Here is a 25339-nt window from a genome sequence, read left to right on the forward strand (position 1 = left end):
AGAGGCTTCTCACTTCCATCCTCCACTGATTACTCTGACATCATGGCAATCATGATAATAATGTAAGCTTCCAGTATTATAATATTTGCCAGTTTATAAAGAGTGCTAGTGGTTAAGATGCTGATTAAAACAAAATTTGCTGTAGTTCCAAGCCAGAATGTTATGTGGCTTGAAGGGGAATTTGCAGGTGCTGGTGGTAGAAGTTACAAGATGAGGAAGTGTTGTTGATGGAGCGTTGGTGAATTGCTGCAGTTCATCATGCAAATGGTTCATATTGTTGCCACTGGACCAGTGAGTGTTTACTTTAGATGGGGCACCAATCAAGTGTTGTCCTGGATGACATTAGCTTAAGTGTTGTTGGAGCTGCCCTCGTCCAGGTAAATGGTTTTCAGTCACACTGCTAACTTGTACATTGTAGATGCTGGCTGGCTTTGAGGAGTCAAGATGTGAGTTACTTGCTGCAGAACTCCCCAGTCTTTGCCCTGTTCTTGTAGCCACAGTAATTTAAACGGCTCATTCAGTTCAGTTTCTTTGGAATGATACTCCTCAGCGTGATGATGGAAGGATCAGTAATGATAATATTGTTGAATGTCAAGTTGAAATGGTTATATTCTCTCCTGTTGGAAATATTGATTGACTTGCAGTGTGTGACATGTGTATCACTTGCATGCCAAACTTAATGTTAACCAGACCGCTTAGTATCTGAGGAATGGGAATGGAACTGTATCTTGTGCAGTTCCTAGTACACATCCTTGGCTCTCATTTTGTGATGGAGGGGAGGTTATAAATTAAGCTGAAATGTTTGCGCTTCAGGAAGTACCCTAGGGTACTCCAGTAGTGATGTCCTGATCCTACAGTGATTGACCTTCATTAACCACAACCAAGTCTTGGATAGAAATAAATATTAATGAGCTCCGCAACTGCCAGTATATTTTCCAATTGGGCACAAAGCAGGAAAAAATGTTTTTTTATTTATTTTCATAATTTTTCATAATTTTTTCTGCAAATCTAGAAACTCAATTTGGGTTTTATTGATTCATGTTCAGAGCAGTGGTTTAAAATATGCAGGCAGAAATGTGAACATACAGAGAGCTTCAGTTCCCAGCTTTCAACTGTACATGCTTAGTATATATACATATATATATGAAATGGGCCATTTGAACTTAATATTGAATATTACACAGTAGTATGTGGATGACATGTATGACAGCAAGCCTGTAGTTCCTAACGTTCATAGTGTTTTAATGCTGCTTCAGTCCTCGAAGGATTAATGCACATTGCCCATACTAATTTGAAGCTAGAACTGCACTGCAGATATCCAATAGTGCTCAAAGACTCTTTCTGGTTCAATGTGCATCACTTAATGTAGCTTGGATGTCCGATCATCTGCTGTATATATTTATTTGTGTAATGATGTATTTATTCATAGCAACTTGTTTTGGAAAAACAATGTCTTATGACTGACATTTTATTTTTCAGCTGTTAGTCCATCCCCAGTGCCTAGTATCCCTACATCAAGCAGAAACATCAATTGTAGCTCAAGTCCAGCATCCATTAGTGTTGAAATGGGGGTTTCTGAGCCAGAGCCAGGTAATTATTATGCTCCACTGAACTGCAAGAGGTTTTTTCTAACATGGTTATCAGATTAAAAAATCAGAAATGTTGTTATTTAGTTAGAACTAATGCATGTTATGCATGTAAATAGATGGATCAGTAGAATCCTTTCAATAGGTCAGTTTATGATCACTAAATTGTAGGATTAGGATTTTTTTAAACCTACTTTTTTTGACTGTTTGACTGTTCAAGTGCAGATGCCTAAGACATTCAATTGAAAGCAGTCTGTACCATGATATAACAGCCAAGTTAATTGATGAGGCTGTGAGCCATCTTTATACTACTTTGTGCTTGTCGAGTAAGCACCTACCATTTAGCATGACAAATGGAAAGAAGTAGACATGAAGTGCTAGATAATAGATGATGTATTGTAGCATGACTTAGATATTCAAGGCTTAACCTAGCAGTGCTTGCCAAGATTAGCTACTGATGTTCTCGTGACATTTGCTGCTTTTCTTAAATATGCAGTTATACATCTTGGTCAGATGGTGGCAGCCACACACCATTTATTGACTTATGCTTTAAATTGTTATGAGCCTTCTAAATCACAGCAGCAATTTTTTTTAATGTCATGCAAAAATACAGTTGTAGGGGAATTCACATTTTAAATTGAATGACCTGATGGCATAGTTTGAAGTGAAAAAGGAAACTTTAATCTCCAGTGAAGGAACTTTTGAGATCCATGTTAATAGGTTACATCACTTTTGCTATATCTTGTTTAGCAACGAGCACAGTGACAGGAAAGCTTAATACTGTACACACATTTTTTTTTCCTCCTTTCTCTCAATGACTTAGAATCCTTTTTAATGTAAGTCAAATAAAGTGAGGTAAGTTTTCTTCCGCATTCCTTTCACTCTTCCTATAGTGTGTACCATTCCCTGCTCAGAGTAGAGTTAACTAATTTCAAGGTATTTGCCAATGAACCACTAGAGAGGAAAACTGATGATTCCCTTGTGAATTCCTTTCCTTTTTGCAAGCAACCTAGCATTGATGAGTTTAGTATGCAGACCCTCAAAAAAAAAAGTGTCTACCTAGTTTTCCTCCAGAACATGGTGATAGTTACTGGGATCTGATTTCATTTCTACCAGGAGTTGCTCTTTGCTCAAGAGTCTGTGCAGCTCGGGTCAATAGGGTATTTAGCAGCAGGGTCAGCCCTGTTATAGCCATCCTGCTATGATCCAGTGGCGTAGACATCTAGTTCCTGGAATGCAGTCAGGCAGAAAAAAACGCAGTAAATACAGGTCAAGCTGTTATTTCTGCAGAGTGCAAACTGACTTTGAGAGACAGCTGAATCTTGATGGCATCTAAGTGCAATATTTATCCATTATTTGTGTACATGTTTTCAGAGCAGAGGCAATGAAGGTAATTTTACCATTGTGGTCAGCTCTGGCTGAGACAAATTAACTTGAATAAAGACAAGTGGTTGAATTTGTGAATTGCCTGAAGCCGTGCTTTGGGTTTTCTTTTATTAAAAAAAACAAATACTTCAAGGTAATTGTTGGCCTCTTACAGGTGAAAAAAGGAAAATGTCTGACACCATGACACTCGAAGATGCAAAGAGGATGCGTGTGATGGGTGACATTCCTATGGAGCTGGTTAATGAAGTAATGTTGACTATCACAGACCCAGCAGCTATGTTGGGCCCAGAGGTAGGTTACTGTTAGAAATAATGCACTGTATCTACGATCCTCATCATTTTAGTCCAAGGGGGGAATATCAATCAATATTCCCTATCTTGAAAGTGCGTCTGCATAGGTATGGACTAAGGGATCAGTTGTGATGCTGTTTCCTATTTCAATTGCATTTGTTTCTTCCCTGGCATGGTTTCTTCCCACCTACATCTATGACTGTGCCAAGTCCTCCGCAAATTGAATGTTTCCTTGTCTCTGTCTCACCACATGCCTCCAATTCCTCTCAGCCACTGTTCTTTAGGAAGACCTGACACACCTAGGTCCCTTTTTTCACTAAAATGGGGCTCAACCTGTCTCATCCATTGCTGCATTCTCCCCTTTGTGAACTTGTTCACATTGAAACATTTTCTCCTTTCACTCCACTCACTTCCTCCAAATACAAGCTATGTTACTATGGATACTCAAACGGTCCTACTTTTGCCTGCCATTTTAATGGGCTCTTTTAAGAATTTTATTCCATGCTAGTTTGGGTCCTGTCCCTCACTGTTTTTATCTTGTATATTAATGATTGTTGAAGGTATTTAGGAACAAAAGAATTGAATTCATTTTCTACTGTGCTTACAAATTGAAGTGTTTAATCAACTTTGCTTATACTTTCTAACCTTCCCTTGCCTTCATAGGTGCTGTCTCCAATTTACCACTTCCTTGACTTCTCCATCTTCATTTATCAATTGAATGCATAGATTCCCACATCTAACTTGATTTTGCTTCATCCATCCCACTTCCAGTAAGAGTTCCCAGTTTTTCCCTCTATCTCCTCTCCAAAAATGCTATTTTGCATAACAGCTTTTTCTATAGGTCTTCGTAGATCATCAGCTGCAGATTCTCCATCATAATGTTCACTGAAGCGTGTAGTAGATTTCCCCTTGTCCCCGCCATCCAATCCATAAGCCTTCACATTCAATGCATTATGCTCTGTCACTTCTGGCGTACATTTCGCCCTGCCCCAAAATGCCCATGACCATCTGTGCACGAATCGGCAATGCTGTCTTCCCCTCCGTTTATTTCTTTTTGTTTCCTTTGTTGTGAATAAGGACATTATGTGGGAGATGATAATCAAATATGGTGCTTTAATTTATAAACAAGCGGCAGAAAAAGCATTGCAAAGCAAATTGGTAAATTGAAGTTACTGCATCTTGCATCCTATGTTGTAATTCATTATTTAGATAGTACTGTAACTATACTGCTGCAAGTTCATCAATTTTTCTGTTTTACTTTAAAACAAACCTTTCCCTTGAAGCTTTGCTGATGAGAATGAACTGAGTTGCTTAAGAGTTGTAGGTAATGGTTGAGAATTCTAATGTATATTTGTTTGTGGGTTTCTTTTAGACAAATTTGTTGTCTGCAAATGCAGCTCGTGATGAAGCTGCACGTCTGGAGGAGCGGCGAGGTGTCATTGAATTTCATGTCATAGGAAACTCACTTTCTCAGAGGTCAAATAAGAAAATAATGATGTGGTTGGTTGGCTTACAAAATGTTTTCTCACATCAGTTGCCACGTATGCCAAAAGAATACATCACAAGGCTTGTCTTTGACCCGTAAGTACTTTTTGGAGCATTTCATGGTGTAGCTGAGTTTCACAAAGACAAATGATACCTTATAATCAGCAATGATGTTTAAAATGTGTATCTTCTATGTAAAATAGAAAACTTCTAAGAGCTACTTAGAAATCTTAACTGCTAGAAGACCAACTGATGTATATAGTTTCTTTTTGGTTAGAAATGAAATATTCAGTGAGCTCACACATGAGCCATTTTAAAATTTATTTAGGGAAGTATAGATAATTCTGGTTTATTTCAAATAAATCTTTTAATTTGGCTCTGAGCTACCTTTTAATATTTTTAAGGAAACCATCTTCATGAATGTGTTTTCAATGTTGCGACACATTGAGAAAATAAATTTTAACCAACTTGTGTTCACTTCTGTAAAATGTCCTGAGTTGTGACACATTGAAATTAAAGCATTTGAAGTTGATGGTAAAAATAGTTATGCATTTATTGGTCTGCGTATCTATCTAAATTGTATTTCAAATTGCAGTCAATGGTGACATTTTTGATTGTATCCCTGAAATAGGAACTGAGTATTTCAGTACCATTTATGTAAGCATCACAGGTAACCTCTTAAATCTGAGATTAAACTAAAACAGGTTATATTATCTTTATGTTTAATGAACTTTCCAAAACCTATTTCAACTATTGCACAATATGTGACACACCCTGTTCCTACAGAAAGCACAAGACCTTGGCCCTGATCAAAGATGGTCGCGTCATTGGAGGAATATGCTTTAGAATGTTTCCCACTCAAGGATTCACAGAAATTGTATTTTGTGCTGTCACATCCAACGAGCAGGTGAAGGTGAGGAATAATTTCCTGGAGCAATTCCTTTCAGGGGGTCCTTGTACACCACAGGAACAGGGATCAGCTGTTCACCCCACCATTCATTACATCACTATAAGGGAGCTGAGTTAACCTGTGATCCATGGCAGTTGAACTCTATGTAGGTTTGCTCGCTGAGCTGGAAGGTTCATTTCCAGACGTTTCATTACCCTACTGAAGATGTTACCTAATGGGCCTTAGGTGAAGCACAGCTCATAATTACTGCTTTCTATTTATGTGTTTGGGTTTCTTTGAGTTGGTGATGTCATTTTCTATGGTGAAGTCACTTCCTGTTCTTTTTCTTAGGAGATGGTAGATGAGGTCTAACTCGATGTGTTTGTTGATAGAGTTCCGGTTGGAATACCATGCTTCTAGGAATTCTCGTACATGGCTTTGTTTGGTTTGTCCTAGGATGGATATGTTGTCCCAGTCGAAGTGGTGTCCTTCTTTATCTGTATGTAAGGATACTAGTCGGAGAGGGTCATGTCGTTTTGTGGCTAGTTGGAGTTCATGTATCCTGGTAGCTCGTTTTCTGCCTGTTTGTCCAATGTAATGTTACAGTCCTTACAAAATACCATGTAAGTGATATTAGTTATGCTTGAAAGACCCGATTCAGACTACAAGCTGAAGATGTTACCTAGTAGGCTGACGAAATGTCTGGAAATGAACCTTCCAGCTCAGCGAGCAAACCTAAATCCAGAACCTCAACGTCAGCTACAAATCTTCTCAAAGCTCGCTAAAATTGAACTTCATGTCTGTTTTTTCATCTTTGCCTGACCTGTTTGTTTCAAATGAGAAAGCCTGTAAACAATACATAGCGTATTTCACACAGTAGTAATGAATGCCATGTCAATGAACTGAAATTATCTAGACAATAAAAGAAAACGACAATCAACTGTCAGTATCGAAAATAAGTTGTAGTTCCAAAACAGAGATATTATGCATTTTAATACTTTATACATTGGTTATCTCCCCTCGAAGGAAATATGCACTGCAAGGTTTGACAGACCATTCTCACAACTCTATAGTTCTTTATCATTCTCACAACTATATGGTTTTAGTTCGCCAGTATTGAAAGGGCAGATTGTACACGTTATTTCTTAGATGTAGTGGCGGAAAGCAGCAGTAACCTTTTCTCAGCTTTCAAACAAATGCTCACAATGCTGGGAGTCTGTGTAAGAAATGTTGATGCCATTTTACTAACAATATTGATTCAAACATGATCATTGAATAAAAAACAAGACTTTGAGAGATATGTAAAAGCTTATACAATGAAGCTGGTGAATTCAGTGCTGCCAAGTGTTGTCTGCAATTAGTAAAAGTTTTAAAAAAACATCTCTGATCAAATTGTGGCTCTGAAAATATAAAACCATATGCATTTCAAACTTCTGTTTTCTCCTGTCTCATGAAATAACGCTGTACACAATTTGACAAGACATGTTTGTCAAGAAAATGAGAAATATGAGTAGAAGTAGGTCATTGAACAGACTCAATGACTGAGCCCCCACAGAACTCGAGACAGAACATTCTAAAAATTCAGTCTTTGAAGAAATTCCACATCATCTCAGTCCTAAATGTCCTACCCCTTCTGTTAAGATTGTGTTCGCTGGTTCTAGAACTCTTCCCACCCCCACCCCAACAAAAACAGACACTTTCCTGTATCTACCCGGTAAGAACTTCTCAACCCTGGTGAATATGACCCATTGTATTCATTCTTCCTGTGCAGGATAATCGCTCCATCTCCAGACTTAGTTTGAAATTTCCGTTCTACTACCTCAGTGGCAAGTACGCGTTCAAAACTGGATAGGAGCCATTCAGCCCCTTGAGCCTTCTGCCATTTAATATGATTTGACTGTAACCATAAATCCGCTTATCCCTGCTAGCTTTTTACCCCCTTGATTACCAAGATTCTATCCAACTCTGTCTTTAAAAGCCATAATGTGGAAATGCTGGTATTGGACTGAGGTAGCAGTCCTCTGATGACGGAGCAACGCTTCAAAAGCTTGTGATTTCAAATAAACCTGTTGGACTATAACCTAGTGTTGTGACTTTTAACATCTTTAAAAGGAATTAAGAAGAGAAATGGTATATTGGTCTTGAAAATATCTCCCTACAATTCTGAGACTTGGTGCAACCCAACTGGAATAGTGTGCTTAGTTTTCCTGACTTTTATTGTATTCACTTTTCCCCCTCAATAGCTGACAGTGTTCTATTGCCTTTCCTAATTGCTTGTTGTACCTATATGCGAGCCTTTTGCAATTCAAGCGTTAGGCCACACAGTCTATCTGCACTCTTTTACCATTTAGATATTGTGCTTTTTATCCACACGGTAGCTACATTTTTGTCCACTCATTTAACCCATCTATCTATCTTTTAGCCACCTTAAGTGTTCGTTACAGCTTGCTTTTCTGCCCATCCTTCCTCAGGTAAGGAGACCAGACTGAACACACTATTCTGCATATGGTCATAGTCATAAAGTCAGATGTACAGCATGGAAGCAGACCTTTCGGTCCAACCCGTCCACGCCTACCAGACATCCCAACCCAATCTAGTCCCACCTGCCAGCACCCGGCCCATATCCCTCCAAACCCTTCCTATTCATATACCCATCCAGATGCCTCTTAAATGTTGCAGTTGTACCAGCCTCCACCGCATACTCTGACAGTTCATTCCGTACACGTACCACTCTCTGCATGAAAAAGTTGCCCCTTAGGTCTCTTATATCTTTCCCCTCTCACCCTAAACCTATGCCCTCTAGTTCTAGACTCCCCGACCCCAGGGAAAAGACTTTGTCTATTTATCCTATATATGCCCCTCATAATTTTGTAAACCTCTATAAGGTCACCCCTCAGCCTCCGCGCTCCAGGGAAAACAGCCCCAGCCTGTTCAGCCACTCCCTGTAGCTCAGATGCTTCAACCCTGGCACATCCTTTTTAATCTTTTCTGAACCCTCTCCAGTTTCACAACATCTTTCCGATAGGAAGGAGACCAGAATTGCATGCAGTATTCCGACAGTGGCCTAACCAATGTCCTGTACAGCCGCAACATGACCTCCCAACTCCTGTATTCAATACTCTGACCAATAAAGGAAAGCATACCAAATGCCGCCTTCACTATCCTATGTCCCTGCATATCCACTTTCCAGGAGCTATGAACCTGCACTCCAAGATCTCTTTGTTCAGCAACACTCCCTAGGACCTTACCATTAAGTATATAAGTCCTGCTCAGATTTGCTTTCCTAAAATGCAGCACCTTGCATTTATCTGAATTAAACTCCATCTGCCACTTCTCACCCCACTGGCCCATCTGGTCCAGATCCTGTTGTAATCGGAGGTAACCCTCTTCGCTGTCCACTACACCTCCAATTTTGGTGTCATCTGCAAACTTACTAACTGCATCTCCTATGCTTGCATCCAAATCATTTATGTAAATGACAAAAAGTAGTGGGCCCAGCACCGAATCTTGTGGCACTTCACTGTTCACAGGCCTCCAGTCTGAAAAACAACCCTCCACCACCACCCTGTCTTCTACCTTTGAGCCAGTTCTGTATCCAAATGGCTAGTTCCCCCTGTATTCCATGAGATCTAACCTTGCTAATCAGCCTCCCATGGGGAACCTTGTTGAACAACTTACTGATGTTCATATAGATCACATCTACTGCCCTCACCAATCTTCTTTGTCACAATCAAGTTTGTGAGATATGATTTCCCACGCACAAAGCCATGTTGACTATCCCGAATCAGTCCTTGCCTTTCCAAATATGCGTACATCCTGTCCCTCAGGATTCCCTCCACCACCCAGGTCAGGCTCACCGGTCTATAGTTCCCTGGCTTGTCTTTACCGCTCTTCTTAAACTGTGGCACCACGTTTGCCAATCTCCAATCTTCTGGCACCTCACCTGTGACTATTGATGATACAAATATCTCAGCAAGAGACCCAGCAATCACTTCTCTCGCTTCCCACAGAGTTCTTGATTACTCCTGATCAGGTCCTGGGGACTTATCCACTTTTAACCGTTTCAAACATCCAGCACTTCCTTCTCTGTAATCTGGACATTTTGCAAAATGTCACTATCTATTTCCCTACAGTCTATATCTTCCATATCCTTTTCCACAGTAAATACTGATGCAAAATATTCATTTAGTATCGCCCCCATTTTTTTGTGGCTCCACACGAAGGCTGCCTTGCTGATCTTTGAGGGGCCCTATTCTCTCCCTAGTTACCCTTTTGTCCTTAATATATTTGTAAAAACCCTTTGGATTCTCTTTAATTCAATTTGTCAAAGCTATCTCATGTCCCCGTTTTGCCCTCCTGATTTCCCTCTTCAGTATACTCCTACTTTCTTTATACTCTAAGGATTCACTCGATCCATCCTGTCTATACCTGACATATGCTTCCTTCTTTTTCTTAACCAAACCCTCAATTTCTTTAGTCATCCAGCATTCCCTATACCTACCAGCCTTCCCTTTCACTCTGACAGGAATGTACTTTCTTTGGATTCTTGTTATCTCATTTCTGAAGGCTTCCCATTTTCCAGCCGTCCCTTACCTGCGAACATCTGCCCCCGATCAGCTTTCGAAGTTTCTTGCCTAATATTGTCAAAATTGGCCTTTCTCCAATCTAGGACTTCAACTTTTAGATCTGGTCTATCCTTTTCCATCACTATTTTAACACTAATAGAATTATGGTCGCTGGCGCCGAAGTGCTCCCCCACTGACAACTCAGTCACCTGCCCTGCCTTATTTCCCAAGAGTAGGTCACGTTTTGCACCTTCTGTAGTAGGTACATCCACATACTGAATCAGAAAATTGTCTTGTACACAATTAACAAATTCCCCTCCATCTAAGCCTTTAACACTATGGCAGTCCCAGTTGATGTTTGGAAAGTTAAAATCCCCTACCAGAACTACCCTATTATTCTTACAGATAACTGAGATCTCCTTACAAGTTTGTTTCTCCATTTCCTTCTGACTATTGGGGGGTCTACAATACAATCCCAATAAGGTGATCATCCCTTTCTTATTTCTCAGTTCCACCCAAATAACCTCCCTGGATGTATTTCCAGGAATATCCTCCCTCAGCACAGCTGTAATGTTATCCCTTATCAAAAATGCCACTCCCCCTCCTCTCTTGCCTCCCTTTCTATCCTTCCTGTAGCATTTGTATCCTGGAACATTAAGCTGCCAGTCCTGCCCATTCATGAGCCATGTTTCCGTAATTGCTATAATATCCCAGTCCAATGTTCCTAACCATGCCCTGAGTTCATCTGCCTTCCCTGTTAGTCCCCTTGCATTGAAATAAATGCAGTTTAATTTATTAGTCCTACATTGTCCCTGACTGTTTGACTCGCTTCTGTTCTCAGCTGTACCCCTCTCAGATCGATCTCTTTCCTCACTGGGTGTGTAGTATGCTTAGCATTTTAAGAGTGTAGCTTAGTTGCACAGTAGTAATTAGTAATCCAAATCTTTGGTTACCATTTATTAAAGAATAAGTTTGTTGCTTGTTAGTGACCAAACCTGGTGTGAACAATTTTTGTTAGTCAGGAAAATTGGTCACCTTGTTGGTTTTATTGTGTGTTTATCACATTGCTGATGACTTGTGCAAAAGTGGGGCACAATTGAATTATGAAGCTATCATAATGGTATGAAAAAAGTGTTTTTTATACGTTTTAAAAAAAAATTGTATCTGTTGGACAAAAGTTTAATTTAAATTTGTTTTTTATGTGACTCATTCTGTTCTTAGTGCAATAGTTCAAACTTCAATGAGACTGAAATTTTTGCGGTTGTTCAATCCTGGGTGTTGAGATGAGCTTTTCACTGAACTTGTGTGAAGTGTATGTTCTCTCACTAGTATGCACCAGTGAGCGTATAGGAAATACATATTAACTAATAATATTTCAATATAACAGGGTTATGGGACACATTTGATGAATCACCTGAAGGAATATCACATTAAGCACAACATTCTGCATTTCCTGACATATGCTGACGAATATGCCATTGGCTACTTCAAAAAGCAGGTACTGCTCTAATCAGAAAAATCAGGTTCATGGATCCAAGACACAACATTTCATTTTTATTAAAATCACTTAACTTTATGATACTTTGTTCTGTCTCTTTTCAGGGATTTTCAAAGGATATAAAGGTTCCCAAAACCCGATATGTGGGTTACATCAAGGACTATGAAGGAGCAACATTAATGGAATGTGAACTTAATCCCAAAATCCCTTACACTGAATTGTCTCACATTATAAAGAAGCAGAAAGAGGTAAGACCATCTAACCCACTTGAGAAATATTATTTCTGTATTGTTAGAGACCTTTACTTCTGTATGTTTGGCTTAGATGTGTGATAATATTACACAATAGTTATCTAGCCTGAGTATAGGGCTTTAGCTAAACCATGAAGGCAGTCATGGCTTCAGTGCCAGGTTTAATACTTTCTACTGATTTAACCTCTTTTTTTTTTAAAATTAGGTATCCTTTACAAATATTTAAAACTTTAAATCGTATAAACTTGTTCATTTTTTTGGCTTATAAATTCTTATGTCCACATGTAATTTTATCACATTGTAGTTGCTCTTCCTGCAGTGTCAACACTGGAGCGAGAAAGTCATTACAATGTTTATTTCAAAGAGTTCCATTATTAACAATTTTTTATACTTAAAAAACCAAAATAAGGAGAGAAATGTGTGACGTAAAACAGCTGCAGAACAAAGCTAATGTCACCTTATTAATTATCTTCCAACCCTGATGACATTGCAACAAATGATTCTGCTGTTGTCATTTACAGCTCCCCCAGACATATCTTTTGTTTCTTGTGCTGTCCTTTGACCGTGTTCTTTTGCTTTGCATCATTGCTCATTTTAACATTTAATCACTTCTGCCCTCCACCTTATCACAGATCTACCTGAACAAAAGCACAATACCATAGAATCTGAAACAAACAAATGCTGGAAGAACTCAGCAAGTCTGTTTCTCTCTTCTCAGATACTGCCAGAGTTAACATTGCAAATCCAATATGAGTTCTTTAGAGCTACCTTGTTCTGTTCACCCCCCCCCCCCCCCCCCCCCCCCCCCCCCCCCAAGAATGCACATATGCAAATTCCACCACCACCCCCACCACCACCACCTCCATCATTGAAGACAGAGGCACCATTTGGTATGCAAGGTGTTGATTCAAAACCTCTCAATGGTAGTGGCGATCCTCCCTTGTGTGCAGGTTCAAACCTTCTGGCACTCTTATTTTCCGCATAGCCATGTATGTTGCCAACAGTTCAGGAATGGGGACAGCCTCACACCTGCCTACATATTCCAGCAACATGCACTCCTGCAGCAGGGCAACTGATATTTGGTAAACACCTCCCAGTGGCTCTTCAGACCCTGAACTCCAACCACCGATCTTGATTGGATTGGGTCCACAAAGGTTGGTGCTAAATTGGCCATGTTTTCCAAAAGCCACTCTATGCCTCCCCTAGCCAACATTTATAGGTGGCTGACTTGACTTGTATCCCAAAGGCAGGATAGCAACTGAGGAAGAAAAGTCCTGTCCAAAATCTATAAAGCATTACATACCAGCTGTGAGTGACTAGTTTAATATATATGGTTAATATTTTATTCACCTAAATATCTGTTGAAAACCTAAGGTGTACCTCAGATTCTCTCTGTAGTTGTATCTCTGTAGGTGTCAGTACCATTTACAAGTGACATTTTTGTACAAGTTATGCATGTCAAAGAAAAGTTTGGTTGTATAACAAGACACAAAAGTCATTTTAAAAAATATTTCTCAGCTGTTGAGCATCAATTCGAAAAGGTAATAATGCGTGAATATTGCTAGCTACTTAAAATTATTCATGTTCCTGTGTATAAAAAAAACATTTAACAGGCTCTACATGCTGAAAATTTGCAGTATCTGGGTAGCATGTTTTTCCCCCATATTGGTTACAGTTCTGAAAAGTATGTTGCTGGAAAAGCGTAGCAGATCAGGCAGCATCCAAGGAGTGAGAGAATTGACGTTTCGGGCATAAGCCCTTCTAACAAGGATTGGAAAACGACAGCATCTGCAGTCCTCATTTTCTCCTAGTTGGGTACCGTTCTATCAATGTATTCTAATCAAAGCCATTGTAAACCTTTGCCTCCCATACAGATCATAAAGAAATTGATTGAGAGAAAGCAAGCTCAGATTCGGAAGGTTTACCCTGGCCTCACCTGCTTCAAGGAAGGAGTTCGGCAGATACCCATAGAGAGTATACCTGGAATTCGTAAGTTTTCCATTTCAGAAGAGTGAATAAAGAATGCGTAGAAATGCTGAAGGTACATTGATTATGAGAATATGATAGATACATCAATATTATTATGCAGGAAATGTATGGTAAACAATGCAGGAATGTATGTGATCTGTTTTAATGAAGACTTGATCTTGGAGCAAGTTATAAACAAATTTTAGTTAACTGTAGTATGAAAACAGGACTAGAAGTTGATCATTCAGTCCTTGTGCCTGCTCTACCATTCAGGGCTAATCTGTTTGTACTTTGAATTCTACATTCTCATCGATCCCCACTAACTCTCGATTCCCCTTCCTAATAAGAATCTATTTACCTCTGTCTTACAAATGTTCGGTGACCCTGTCTGCACTGCTTTCTGAGAGAGTATGTTCCAAAGTGTCTCAACTAAGATATAGTGGGCATCCTTGCAAGCAGATGGTATCTCAGTTTAACTGAAAGACACTCCTGACAGAGCAGCACTCCCTCAGTCGAGCAGTGGAATATCAGCCGAGGTTTGTGTGCTCAACTCTAACTCTGTTAACTGGGAGTTGAATCTACAACTTTCTGTCTCCTGATTTGAGAATGCCACGAAATGAGCCACTGCTCAGCTGAAAAAATATTTTATACTGCATAAGTTCTGAAACTACAGCAACCCAATTTGCATATAAAAGTTATAATTTTTCGATTTCTGGGATGCATAGTTGCATTGCCAATGAATATTTTACATATTTCCATTATTCCCCTCATAACCCTTGTTATTCAATTGATTCCAAGAATCAGCTGTCCAGTAAATCACATTTCCAAATGCATTCCCAAATAAGCAATCTATAATGTTCTTCAATTAAATTATGTTCTCCAAATCTGAGCTGATGCAAAGCCTAAAACTGGTCCACAGATGAAGCCGAGGAACTTGGTTCTTGAACAATTTTGCATGTGCTGCCACTGATGCTATTTGTGTACCAATTTTTGTTTGATTTGTGCAATTACTCAAATCATCCTTTTGAGTAAACGTTCACCCTGACAACTGTGCACAGATTTAAAAGCTTGTGTTTAGCGCAAACCTTCACATGCAAAATATCACAAATGTCAAGCATTCTGCAGGTAAAAAAAAAATTTGAATTGATCCAAGTAGTCCCTATCTGCCAAATTAATAATCTAATGATTATCTAGGTGGAAACAAACAACAAGTTATTCCATTCACGTGTTGGTTAGGAAGAGGTGGCACTGAGGAACTGGCATCCAAAACACACATGAGATGGCAAATTAGTCCATTCTTTCTCCAAATCAGTCAAATTGCTCTCAATTTTGCTCATCATCTTTCAGCAATTATATTACGTTTTAAGCCACTGACTTTTAATTGTAAATTAATTGACACATTAATTATGAAACAAAGCTATCTGCTTCATTTGTCTAATCAATTATCGGGAGGAAGAGGCTTCACAAATATCTGCAAATGCAGTGCTGGTACCTTGCCCATAAGTGCAAAACACTAGGTTCAATCACTTGTAATCACCTTCAGCTAGAAGATTTGAGTGGGCAATCTGTCTCAATCTACTCCTGGCAACCTGATCACAGGTGCCGGTCTTAAACCAACTTAATTCACAGTCGTATACGAAAAGGCTGAAGGGATTGGACTGTGCAATGGGTGTGACCCCAGCAATGATCCGGTAATAATGAAGATTTGTCCACCATAACTAGCTGCCTCTTCAGCCAAGCTGTTTCAGTACATCCAGAAGACTGCCATCTGTCTGACAGGATAGTACCGAGGCAACTTTCCACACTAACTACAAAAAGTAGGATAAATTCTTCCGAGCAATTACCACCTCATCGGCCTCCTTTTGATCATCAGCAAAGTGATGGCAGGTGTTGTCAAAGGTATTAGAAATAACACTTTACATTTAGCATAAGTAGATTATTGTTGTTCTGCTGGGGCCCTCTGCTCCTGATCTCATTACAACCTTGGTCCGAACATGGATGGAGGAGGTTTGAGAAGATTTGTAGCTTAGGTTGAGGTTCTGGGTGTAGGTTTACTCACTGAGCTGGAAGGTTCAGTTTCAGACGTTTCATCACCATACTAGGTAAAATCTTCAGTAAGCCTCCAGACGAAGCACTGCTCGTGTTTCCTGCTTTCTATTTATATGTTTGGGTTGGTGATATCATTTCCTGTGATGATGTCATTTCCTATAGTGATGTAATTTCCTGTTCTTTTTTCTCAGGGGGTGGTAAATGTCACACACGAGAATTCCTAGAAGCATGGCATTCCAGCCGGAACTCTATCAACAAACACATTGACTTGGACCCCATTACCACCCCCTCAACTCATCAAGGCTACTTCAAAAGCATCATCCAATCAGTTGACCTGAAAGAACAAGGGCAGCATACACGTGGGAGCACCACCTGAAAGTTCCCTTCCAAGCCACACATTATCTTTACTTGTAACTATTTTGCTTCTCCCATGTTTTACCAGATTGGAATCTTAAACTTCTTCTCTAATAGCACAATGGCTTGAACCTAATGGACTGCAATAGTTCAAGAAAGCAGTTCATCAGTTCCTTTTTAGGAATAAACAACAAATACTAGCCTTGACTGTAATGTTCACTTACCACAATGAAATATGCTTTAATCATTCTAATGTAACATTTTGAGCAATTGGAAGTATGAGAAACTTTTTTTGTTTTAACTATGTCCCAAAACCCAAGGTAGTGTTTATTCTTTACCTTTAACCCAAGTTGAAAAATCCTCATCTTTTTCTCTCCAACAGAGGAAACTGGATGGAAACCTAGTGGCAAGGAGAAAGGGTAAGAATGTTTTGTCAAAAGCTTTTTGTGCCAATATAACCCAAGAAAGATTTGCTGAGAGTGAAGAGCGAATGAAAGTAAACACCCCAACTTATTACATTGTCACTTATTCCATGTGCTGCTCAACCCTATTGGTATTTATGAGGGGGAGTTGGTGCACTGCATCTTGTTGAGCAGATGAATTGGAGACAGTGTGGGTCAATATTGACTAAGGTAGTGAGAGCTAGGTCAGTGGTCTGAGCTGTAGTGCTAACTCTGAAGTGTTCTGCCTACATCCTTGGTGAGCAGTGAAGGTTATCTTGCCTGAACTTTTCAATGTTGAAGATTTGTGGAGTTGGAAAGTGAGCTGTGGTTACCATAGTTGTACCCAGTCTCCTTCCTGCTCTGGTGGCCATGTGTGTACAGAATTGGCTCACTTTAGCTTGTTAGTTAATGGAGATGTTAGCATTTGGGGTTCAATGATACTAGTGATATGTAAGGTTGGGAAGATGACAAAACTTTTTCTGGTTAAACTGGGTTGTTAAATCTGATATTTATATGGTTCACATGATTCTTGCCATTCAGCACATTTTAAAAATATATTATCCATGCTGCGTTATAAGTTGGTATGGGCTACATGACTGGAGATGAATATGATGTCACTGTGCTGGTCCATTCCAGTAAAAAGAAGGATATTGATGAGGTATTGGATTTGTCTGGTACATATCTTTATAGCTGTTTCAAATTAAGAAAATACATTTAATTTCTCAATGACTTCAAGGAGTCTGATTAAGAAGTTTCCTTATTTGTAACTAAGGTAAAACTTGCCTTAGTCCAAGAGGCCATAAGACTGCTCTCATTTGAGAGAGATGATTGGTGGTGGTTTAAACTGAGGTGGTCATGCCTCAGGCAAGTGGAGAGGTTGAGAAAGAGAGTCTTTCATAGGTGGTCTCAGCTGATGCTGTTGACATCACTCTGCACTGCAATCCAACCATTTAGCCAACAGAGCTATGTAACTATAAGTCAATGTATCAATTATAAATAATAACTGATCTGCTTTCTGTTCACTAGATCCCAATTACTTTGCAGCACAGTAGCGCTTTGTTTTGAAGTGGTATCATGAGCATTTGATCTTTTAAACAGTTATTAAAATTAGTTAAGTCTGTTTTAATGTAAGAGGGTTAATGGTTACCTCCCTGAACATAAACCCTTTGCCATTATTTTTTACTGCAGTTTGAGTGCAGGAACCATGAAAATTTTATTGCTATTTATTTGCTTCCTCTGTAAAAGGAAGTAAAGCTTTCTGTTTTGTACTCATTTGCCATCCTAATTGTATGATCTATTCCTTCATAATGATGATGTTCCATTAAGTGTGCATTAAATAAAGAGTTATTGATTTCTCTTTAGGTTAATTGTCATGGCAGCTTAAAGTTTTTTTTATAAAATGTGTGGACTTGAAGAATATTTAACGCTGAAGCAAAGCTCCATTTCTGTTCTTTGTACAAATTATTGACACAAGTGGCTTTTTATGCCTGCATTGTAAATCTGCCAGACATGTGGCGGAACTGTTAGGGTGAAGGGCAAGGCTGGTAGGTGTAGGGAATGCCGAATGAGGTTCTGGTCAGTGAAAAGAAGGAAGCAAAAGTCAGATTTAATCAACAGAGATCGAGTGAGTCCCTGGAGGAGTCTAAGGGCAATAAAGAGTGAAATCAGGGCAAAAGGGGGACATGAGGTAGTTTTGGCAAATAGGGAAAAGGAGAATCCAAAGGGATTCTACAAATACATTAAGGACAAAAGAGTAACTAGAGACAGTTGTTAAAGATCAGGAGATGGGTGATATACTAAATGAGTGCTTTGCATCCTTGTTTACTGTGAAGAAGGATATGGAAGCTAGCAAACTTGGAGAAATAAATAATGATATCTCAAAGTGTCCATATTACAAAAGGAGGTGGTGTTGGACATGTTAAAACGTGTAAAAGTGGATAAGTCCCCACAACTGGATTAGGTGTACCTAGGAACTTTATGGGAAGGTAGGGAAGTGCTTGCTGGGGCCCCTTGCTGAGATATTTGTTTCATTGATAGTCACAGGTGAAGTGCTGGAAGACTGGTGGGTGGCTAATGTGGTGCCACTATTTAAGAAATGTGGTAAGGAAACGCCAGGGAACTACAGACCAGTAGAGTCTGGCATCAGTGGTAGGCAAGTTATTGGAGAAGATTCTGAGGGACAGGATTTGCCTGTATTTGAAAAGGCAAGAACTGGTCAGGGATAGTCAACATGACTTTGTGCTTGGGAGTTCATGTCTCACAAACATTGAGTTTTTTGAAAACGTTCTGAAGAGGATTGATGAAGGCAGAGTGGTGGACATTGTCAATATGGACTTTAGTAAGGCATTTGACAAGATTTTGCATGGTGGATTGGTTAACAAGGCTAGATCACATGGAGTGCTGAGAGAACTAGTCATTTGAATCAAAATTGGCTTGTAGGTCGGAGATAGAAGGAAGTGGCGCATCACTTTTCAGACTGGGAGACCTGTGACTGGCATTGTACCTCAAGGATCAGTGCTGGGTCCACTGCTTTTTGTCATTTTATATGAATGATTTGGTGCTAATATAGGAAATATGATTTGTAAGATTACAGATGGCACCAAAATTGGTGGTATAGTGGACTGCAAAGAAGGTTACCTCGGAATATAACAGGACCTTGGGCTGATCTAGATAAATGAAATGTTACCTCTTGGTAAGGCAAATCAGGACAGGACTCAGACACTTGATGTTAAGGTTCTGAAGAGTGTTACTGAACAAAGAGACCTTGGAGTGCAGCTACTTCCATGAAAGTGGAGTCATGGGTAGACAGGGTAGTGAAGAAGGCATTTGGTATGCTTGCCTTTATTAATCATTGGATTGAATAAAGAAGTTGGGAGGTCATGTTGCAGCTGTATAGGATGTTGGTTAGATCTCTTTTGGAATGCTGCCTTCATTTCTGCTCTGTCAGCTATAGGAAAGATGTTGTGAAATTTGAAAGGGTTTAGAAAAGTATTGCAAGGATATTGCCAGGGTTTGGAGGGTTTGAGCGATATGGGGAGGCTGAAAGGGCTGGGGCTACTTTCTTTGGAGTGTTGGAGGCTGAGGCCTGACCTCAGATTTATAAAATCATGACGGGCATGAATATAGTGAATAGTTAAGGTCTTTCCCACAAGGCAGGTGATTCCAAAGCTAAAGGGCATAGGTTTAAGGTAAAAAGAACAAGATTCAAAAAAAGTCTAAGGGGCAATTTTTTCAGAGGGTGGTGCATGTATGGAATGAACAACCAAAGGAAGTTGTGGAGATAGGTACAACTACAATATTTAAAAGGCATCTGGGTTGGTACATGAATAGGAATGGTTTAGAGGGACATGGGCCAAATGCTGGCAAGTGAGACTAGATTAATTTAGAATATTGAGTCGGCATGGAAGAGTTAGACCGAAGAGTCTGTCTCCATGCAGTGCATCTCTCACTGTATATAAATGGTACATTTTCCCAACTATAATAACTGAAATTGCATTAGTTTTTAATTAAAAGTATGTTAGTGAAGATCATAGTGAATTTCTATTTTGTTTTCTAGGAAGGAACTGAAGGATCCGGATCAGTTGCACAACTCTTTGAAAAATTTACTGGCACAAATAAAGGTTGTGAAATACGGCATGCTTAGGATACATTTAAAGGACTGTTTTACTTGTGTGAACATTCAGTTGTACTATTAATCTCCTGACTTCTGACATTGAACACCTATAATTGAGTCACTGTTTTTGCAATAATAGGTGCATAAAATCCAAAATTACATTGATTTAGCATGAAATCTTTACCGAATGTATTTTCTGAATGCATTAAATAGCATTTTATGCTCAACTGCTACTAGCAATATCAAATAGTTAAATTGCACACATAAATATAGTCAGTGAAATTTCTATGAAAGGATTCCGTTATCCATTTGGCTGCAAGTTTTTTTTTTGGTTTGCAGTGTTGGTGGTATAACCAATCTTTTTGTTTTGAAACCAGTCTCATACTGTTCTGAAGTCAAGACTTTAAAATTCTTTCTCTCCTTGAATTTTCACAACCTGAGTGGAAATAATGATAACGTTATTGCTCGTGCTGTTCTGTATTCCAAATGCAATACGAGATGTTAACCAGGTTGTGCCTGAGTGAGAGTCCATGTAACTTGCTTTTCACTGAAAGCAACTAACCATCTTCTGTTGGCAACTACCCATGATAATACTGTTGAGGTAGTCAATCTCTGTAGAAAACTACAGAGCCAGATCTCTCTCCCACTGCTTCGTGGTATTGAAAATTGGCTATATGATTTAGTATGTTTTAGTTTTATTTATTTTACATGCGCCCTTATAAACAAACTAGAATTCCAGTTTTAGTGTTCACAATCTCATGTAACTCACTTTTCTTTAACAGAGTCACCCTAGCGCTTGGCCTTTCATGGAACCAGTAAAAAAGTCTGAGGCTCCAGATTACTACGAAATTATCCGTTTTCCAATTGGTATGTTAACTTAATGGCACAAGTTTTTCATTTCACTTTCACAATTCTGTTATAATGGACACATGAAATATTAAATAATTGACACTGCATAGAGTGTAATTTAATTTTTAATTGGCTATTTGCATTTGATCAGAGAACTTTTCAGCAATATTACAGTTAGTTTCTGTAATTATGATTGTGATGACCTGTAGCGGGTTTTAATGACCCAACGTTAATCAGTTGAACCATATGGTCTTTTTTAAAACTTATTGATGAGTCTACTGAAGAGAGTTTCAAAAGTCATAGCCATTTGAGGTATTTTATCTTATTTCTCCCCGAGTCGATGCCAGTTAATTTTAATTTGAGCTACTGTATACTGTAGTGGACAACTTGTCTTTTGATGCACATTCATTGGTTTTGCTTTCATAAAAAAAGAATGATATTTTGATTTAATTTTCATTCTTACTTCAGGTCAGTCTTTTGGTCCTTAAATGCACAGCCATAGCATCAGTTTCTTCCTTAAATGCCAGCAGTAAGTCAAAATGGGGCAATTGGACTGACAGCAGACAAGAGTGTAGATTTAGCCACTCCGTCTGCTTTTGACCAGTGAATTCACTGTAAGTTCGTGGATGACACCAAGATTGATGGTATAGTGGACAGTGAAGGAGGTTATCGAAGTGTCCAATGAGACCTTGATGAACTGGGCCATCAAACGGCAGACTGAATCTCATTTATTTAAATGTGAGGTGTTGCATTTAGTAAGACAAGCTAGGACAGGACTTACACAGTTAATGGTAGGACCCTGGGGAGTATAGTCAAACAAAGAGACCTAGGAATACATAGTTCTTGAAAGTCACGTTACAGGTAAACAAGGTGGTGAAGAAGGCATTTGGCATGCTTGTCTTCATTAGTCAGAGCATTGAGTATAGGAGTTGGGACATCATGTTGAGGTTGTACAGGATATTGGTGAGACCACTTTTGGAGTACAGTGTACAGTTCTGGTTGCCCTGTTATAAGAAGGATGTTATTAAATTGGTAAAAGGTGCAGAAAAGATTTACAAGGATGTTACCAGGACTGAAGTTTTGTTATAATGAGAGGTTGGATAGGTTGCAACCTTTTACCTTCGAGAGTAGGGCATTGAGGGTTGAGCTTATAAACATTTATAAAGCATGAGGGAAATAGATAAGGTGAATAGCAAAGGTATTTTTGTTAGGGTAGGGGTGTTCAAAACTAGAAAGCATAATTTTAAGGGGAGAGGAGAAAGATTTAAAAGGGACCTAGGCTCAATGTTTTCATAGACGGTGGATCATACGTGGCATGAACTGCCAGAGGAGGTGGAAATGAATGTATAATCACAACATTTAAAAGACATTTAGGCAGGCATATGGATAGGAATGGTTTAAAGGGATATGGGTCAAATGCAGGTACGTGGGACTAGTTTAGTTTGGGAAACCTGGTTGGCATGGATGAGTTGGACCAAAGGGTCTGTTTCCACACTGTGTAACTTGACTCTGAGATTGTGTGTCATATTTTACATTGTGGAAACCGCAACATCTCTCAAGCTACAAACTTGATAGATAAATATTTCCTACTCTTTGATTTTTTTAAAATCCTCTATATTATATTTTTGTGTTAATTGCAAACTAAACCCCTCTGTAGAATTAATGGGCAATATTGATTCTTGTTTATATAGATTTGAAAAGTATGAGTGACCGGCTAAAGAATCGTTATTATGTTTCCAAGAAATTATTTATAGCTGATGTCCAACGTATCATTACAAATTGCCGTGAGTATAACCCTCCTGAGAGTGAGTACTGCAAATGTGCCAACATGTTGGAGAAGTTTTTCTACTTCAAGATTAAAGAAATGGGTCTTTTGGACAAATGAAAACACTCCCAAAAGGAATATATCTGAAAGCCAGGCATTCAGATCCGGCAGACCATGAGCACAGCAGAATGAATAAACTACTCTTGAACTGCAATTCTGTCGGATCAATATTTCAAAAAAGTGGCATTACTGAAATTTGTTTAAAGTCATTATGGTATCCTGTAATTGCATGGGCTGGTTATTGGTAGCCATAATGAATAATTATGTTTTCAAGCATCCAGTCTGTTCCAGTGTTTAACTGTTGAAGTACCCATCTCACTGCATGCAGTTTCTGCTGTCAAAAATGTACACAAATAACTGACATTGGATGCTCCATTTGGATATCTAGTGCTCTCTAATATTCTCACATCAGCAAAGATGATGCGCATCACAAAAATAATCACTAAGCATTTATGTTGCTTATTGAAATTGATGATGGAACCGACACAAAGTCAATCATTTCAGCAGAATGCATACTACTGTGAGCTTCTCACGTTTCACTCTGTGGAGTCTGTGACTTCAGCGTTATCTGTCAGTGAATGATAGGGCATGTTGTGATAATGCCTGACTACCTTCCAATTTTGTAATTTTTTTTTAAACTGAGTTGCATTTTGTACGTTTGCTGTAGCATTTTGCTGATGTAAATAAATTCAGTAACTTCACTCAAATTTTAGTCTTTATTTCTTGCTCTTTGTAAAACACTTGGTTGTCACCATGTAAAAACATTAAGACTACGTGGATTAGCCATGGGAAATTTAGGAATTACAGAGGGATAGGGTAGTCTGAATGAGATGCTCTTCGGAAAGTTGGTGTGGACTCAATGGGCCGAATGGCCTGCTACTACACTAGTAATTTTATGAATAAATACCACTTGGGATATTTGAGCTGTATAATTGCACTTTTTTATTGTTATTTGTCTATTTCTAGTACAATTTTTTTCATCTGTTAAATTAGATTATGCCACCAAGCGTAACGATTTTGCAAAAATGACCACATCTACACTTATTACACAGTTCATTACATAAGAAGGTTTTGCTGCCTACTGGGACCAGTTACAAAGTTTTATCTTTTTAAGTACTGAAAGGAAGAGTTGAAACTTTGATCCAATGTGTACATATTTGGCATTAAACCATGACTCTAGTTGCAACATATTTTCTATGTGCAGCAGCCAGGATTACATGTGACTGGATTAATTCTGGAAAGCCCAGCAAAAAACAGTTTGTAATTTGCGGTTTGTAACTGTGTTGCTGGTTGTGGTTTTTATTTGGAAAATGTCTCTTATTCTTGAACTTCGTCGTTCTCATAGCAACCAAAAAAACTTGGTTCAGGGAGTAATATGCAGTTAAGTTAATTTTTTTTGTAACGAAGTAACAAGAATAATGAAATTATTATGAAATCAGACAGTAAGATGCATTTATATCGGGATGTATATTTGCCTATTCCAAATTAATCATTCACAATGCAATGAGTCTATTTAATTAATACTCATTGGATTTACCCACAGAAAATGACCAGTTAAGTGAAATGGAAGATTGTTGCTCACTGTGACACTAAAGTTCTTGAGTGAACATTTTTGACAATATCAATTTATACAGGAAAATCCAGGGTTGGGACGACAATGAAGAAAACAGTGAGAAGTAATTGTTTTTTTGTCATTTTTCGTCTTGGACTTTGGCTGGCCAGCATTTATTGCCCGATCCTAGGAGGTCTTGAGAAGGTGATGGTGAGATTAGTATGCAAGAAATTGTTTTAAACATTACACTGCAGTTGAAAGAAATAAGAACAGTGGCAAATGCTCCCATAAGAATCATAAACTGCTTCATTTAGTCATCAGTTGAATTCAGTCCCCATAACCTCGTGTGCGCTAGTTGCAAAATGTGAACAATATATGATGTGCTTTTTTTTTTATAAGTGGTCAAATATATAATCACTTGAAAGTGTCATCAACGGTTATCAATAGCTGTTATTGTGATATCTGCTATGCTTGCAAGAATGGCAGTCTGGTGAGTTGTTTGGGAGTTTGGAGGTAAATTAGTTTAAAAGCATTCAGTGCTCCCTCAAAGCTTGCAGAACCAATTTACTCCATCAGTTCAGGTTGTTGATGACAGGCCTGAGTAGGCTGCTTTTGTGTACAGATGGGTGGAGTTTAAGGAGACACTGTTTCAGTTTATATAGTTGTTGGACAGGAGAGGTTTACAATTTCAGTTTGGAACTTGTTTGGCTTGCAACTCTGAAAGGTTCATCAAAAT

At 38.8% G+C, this 25339-nt stretch overlaps 1 protein-coding gene across 1 annotated transcript in view; it reads left to right on the forward strand.

Annotated features, from left to right (window-relative positions):
* The window catches only part of kat2a (K(lysine) acetyltransferase 2A), a 39144-nt gene extending 15399 nt beyond the window's left edge, over positions 1-23745 (forward strand). The window contains exons 8-18 of the mRNA XM_060849099.1: positions 1480-1590; positions 3127-3263; positions 4635-4843; positions 5534-5660; positions 11589-11699; positions 11804-11947; positions 13825-13939; positions 16704-16740; positions 20321-20384; positions 21160-21244; positions 22918-23745. Coding sequence (XP_060705082.1) covers positions 1480-1590; positions 3127-3263; positions 4635-4843; positions 5534-5660; positions 11589-11699; positions 11804-11947; positions 13825-13939; positions 16704-16740; positions 20321-20384; positions 21160-21244; positions 22918-23111 — 1334 coding nt within the window. The 3' untranslated portion in view covers positions 23112-23745. The remainder of the gene's footprint in view (positions 1-1479; positions 1591-3126; positions 3264-4634; positions 4844-5533; positions 5661-11588; positions 11700-11803; positions 11948-13824; positions 13940-16703; positions 16741-20320; positions 20385-21159; positions 21245-22917) is intronic.
* The last annotated feature ends 1594 nt before the right edge of the window (positions 23746-25339 follow it).

Source organism: Hemiscyllium ocellatum, chromosome 32 (genome assembly GCF_020745735.1).
Source record: "Hemiscyllium ocellatum isolate sHemOce1 chromosome 32, sHemOce1.pat.X.cur, whole genome shotgun sequence".
Classification (NCBI taxonomy): Eukaryota; Metazoa; Chordata; class Chondrichthyes; order Orectolobiformes; family Hemiscylliidae; genus Hemiscyllium; species Hemiscyllium ocellatum.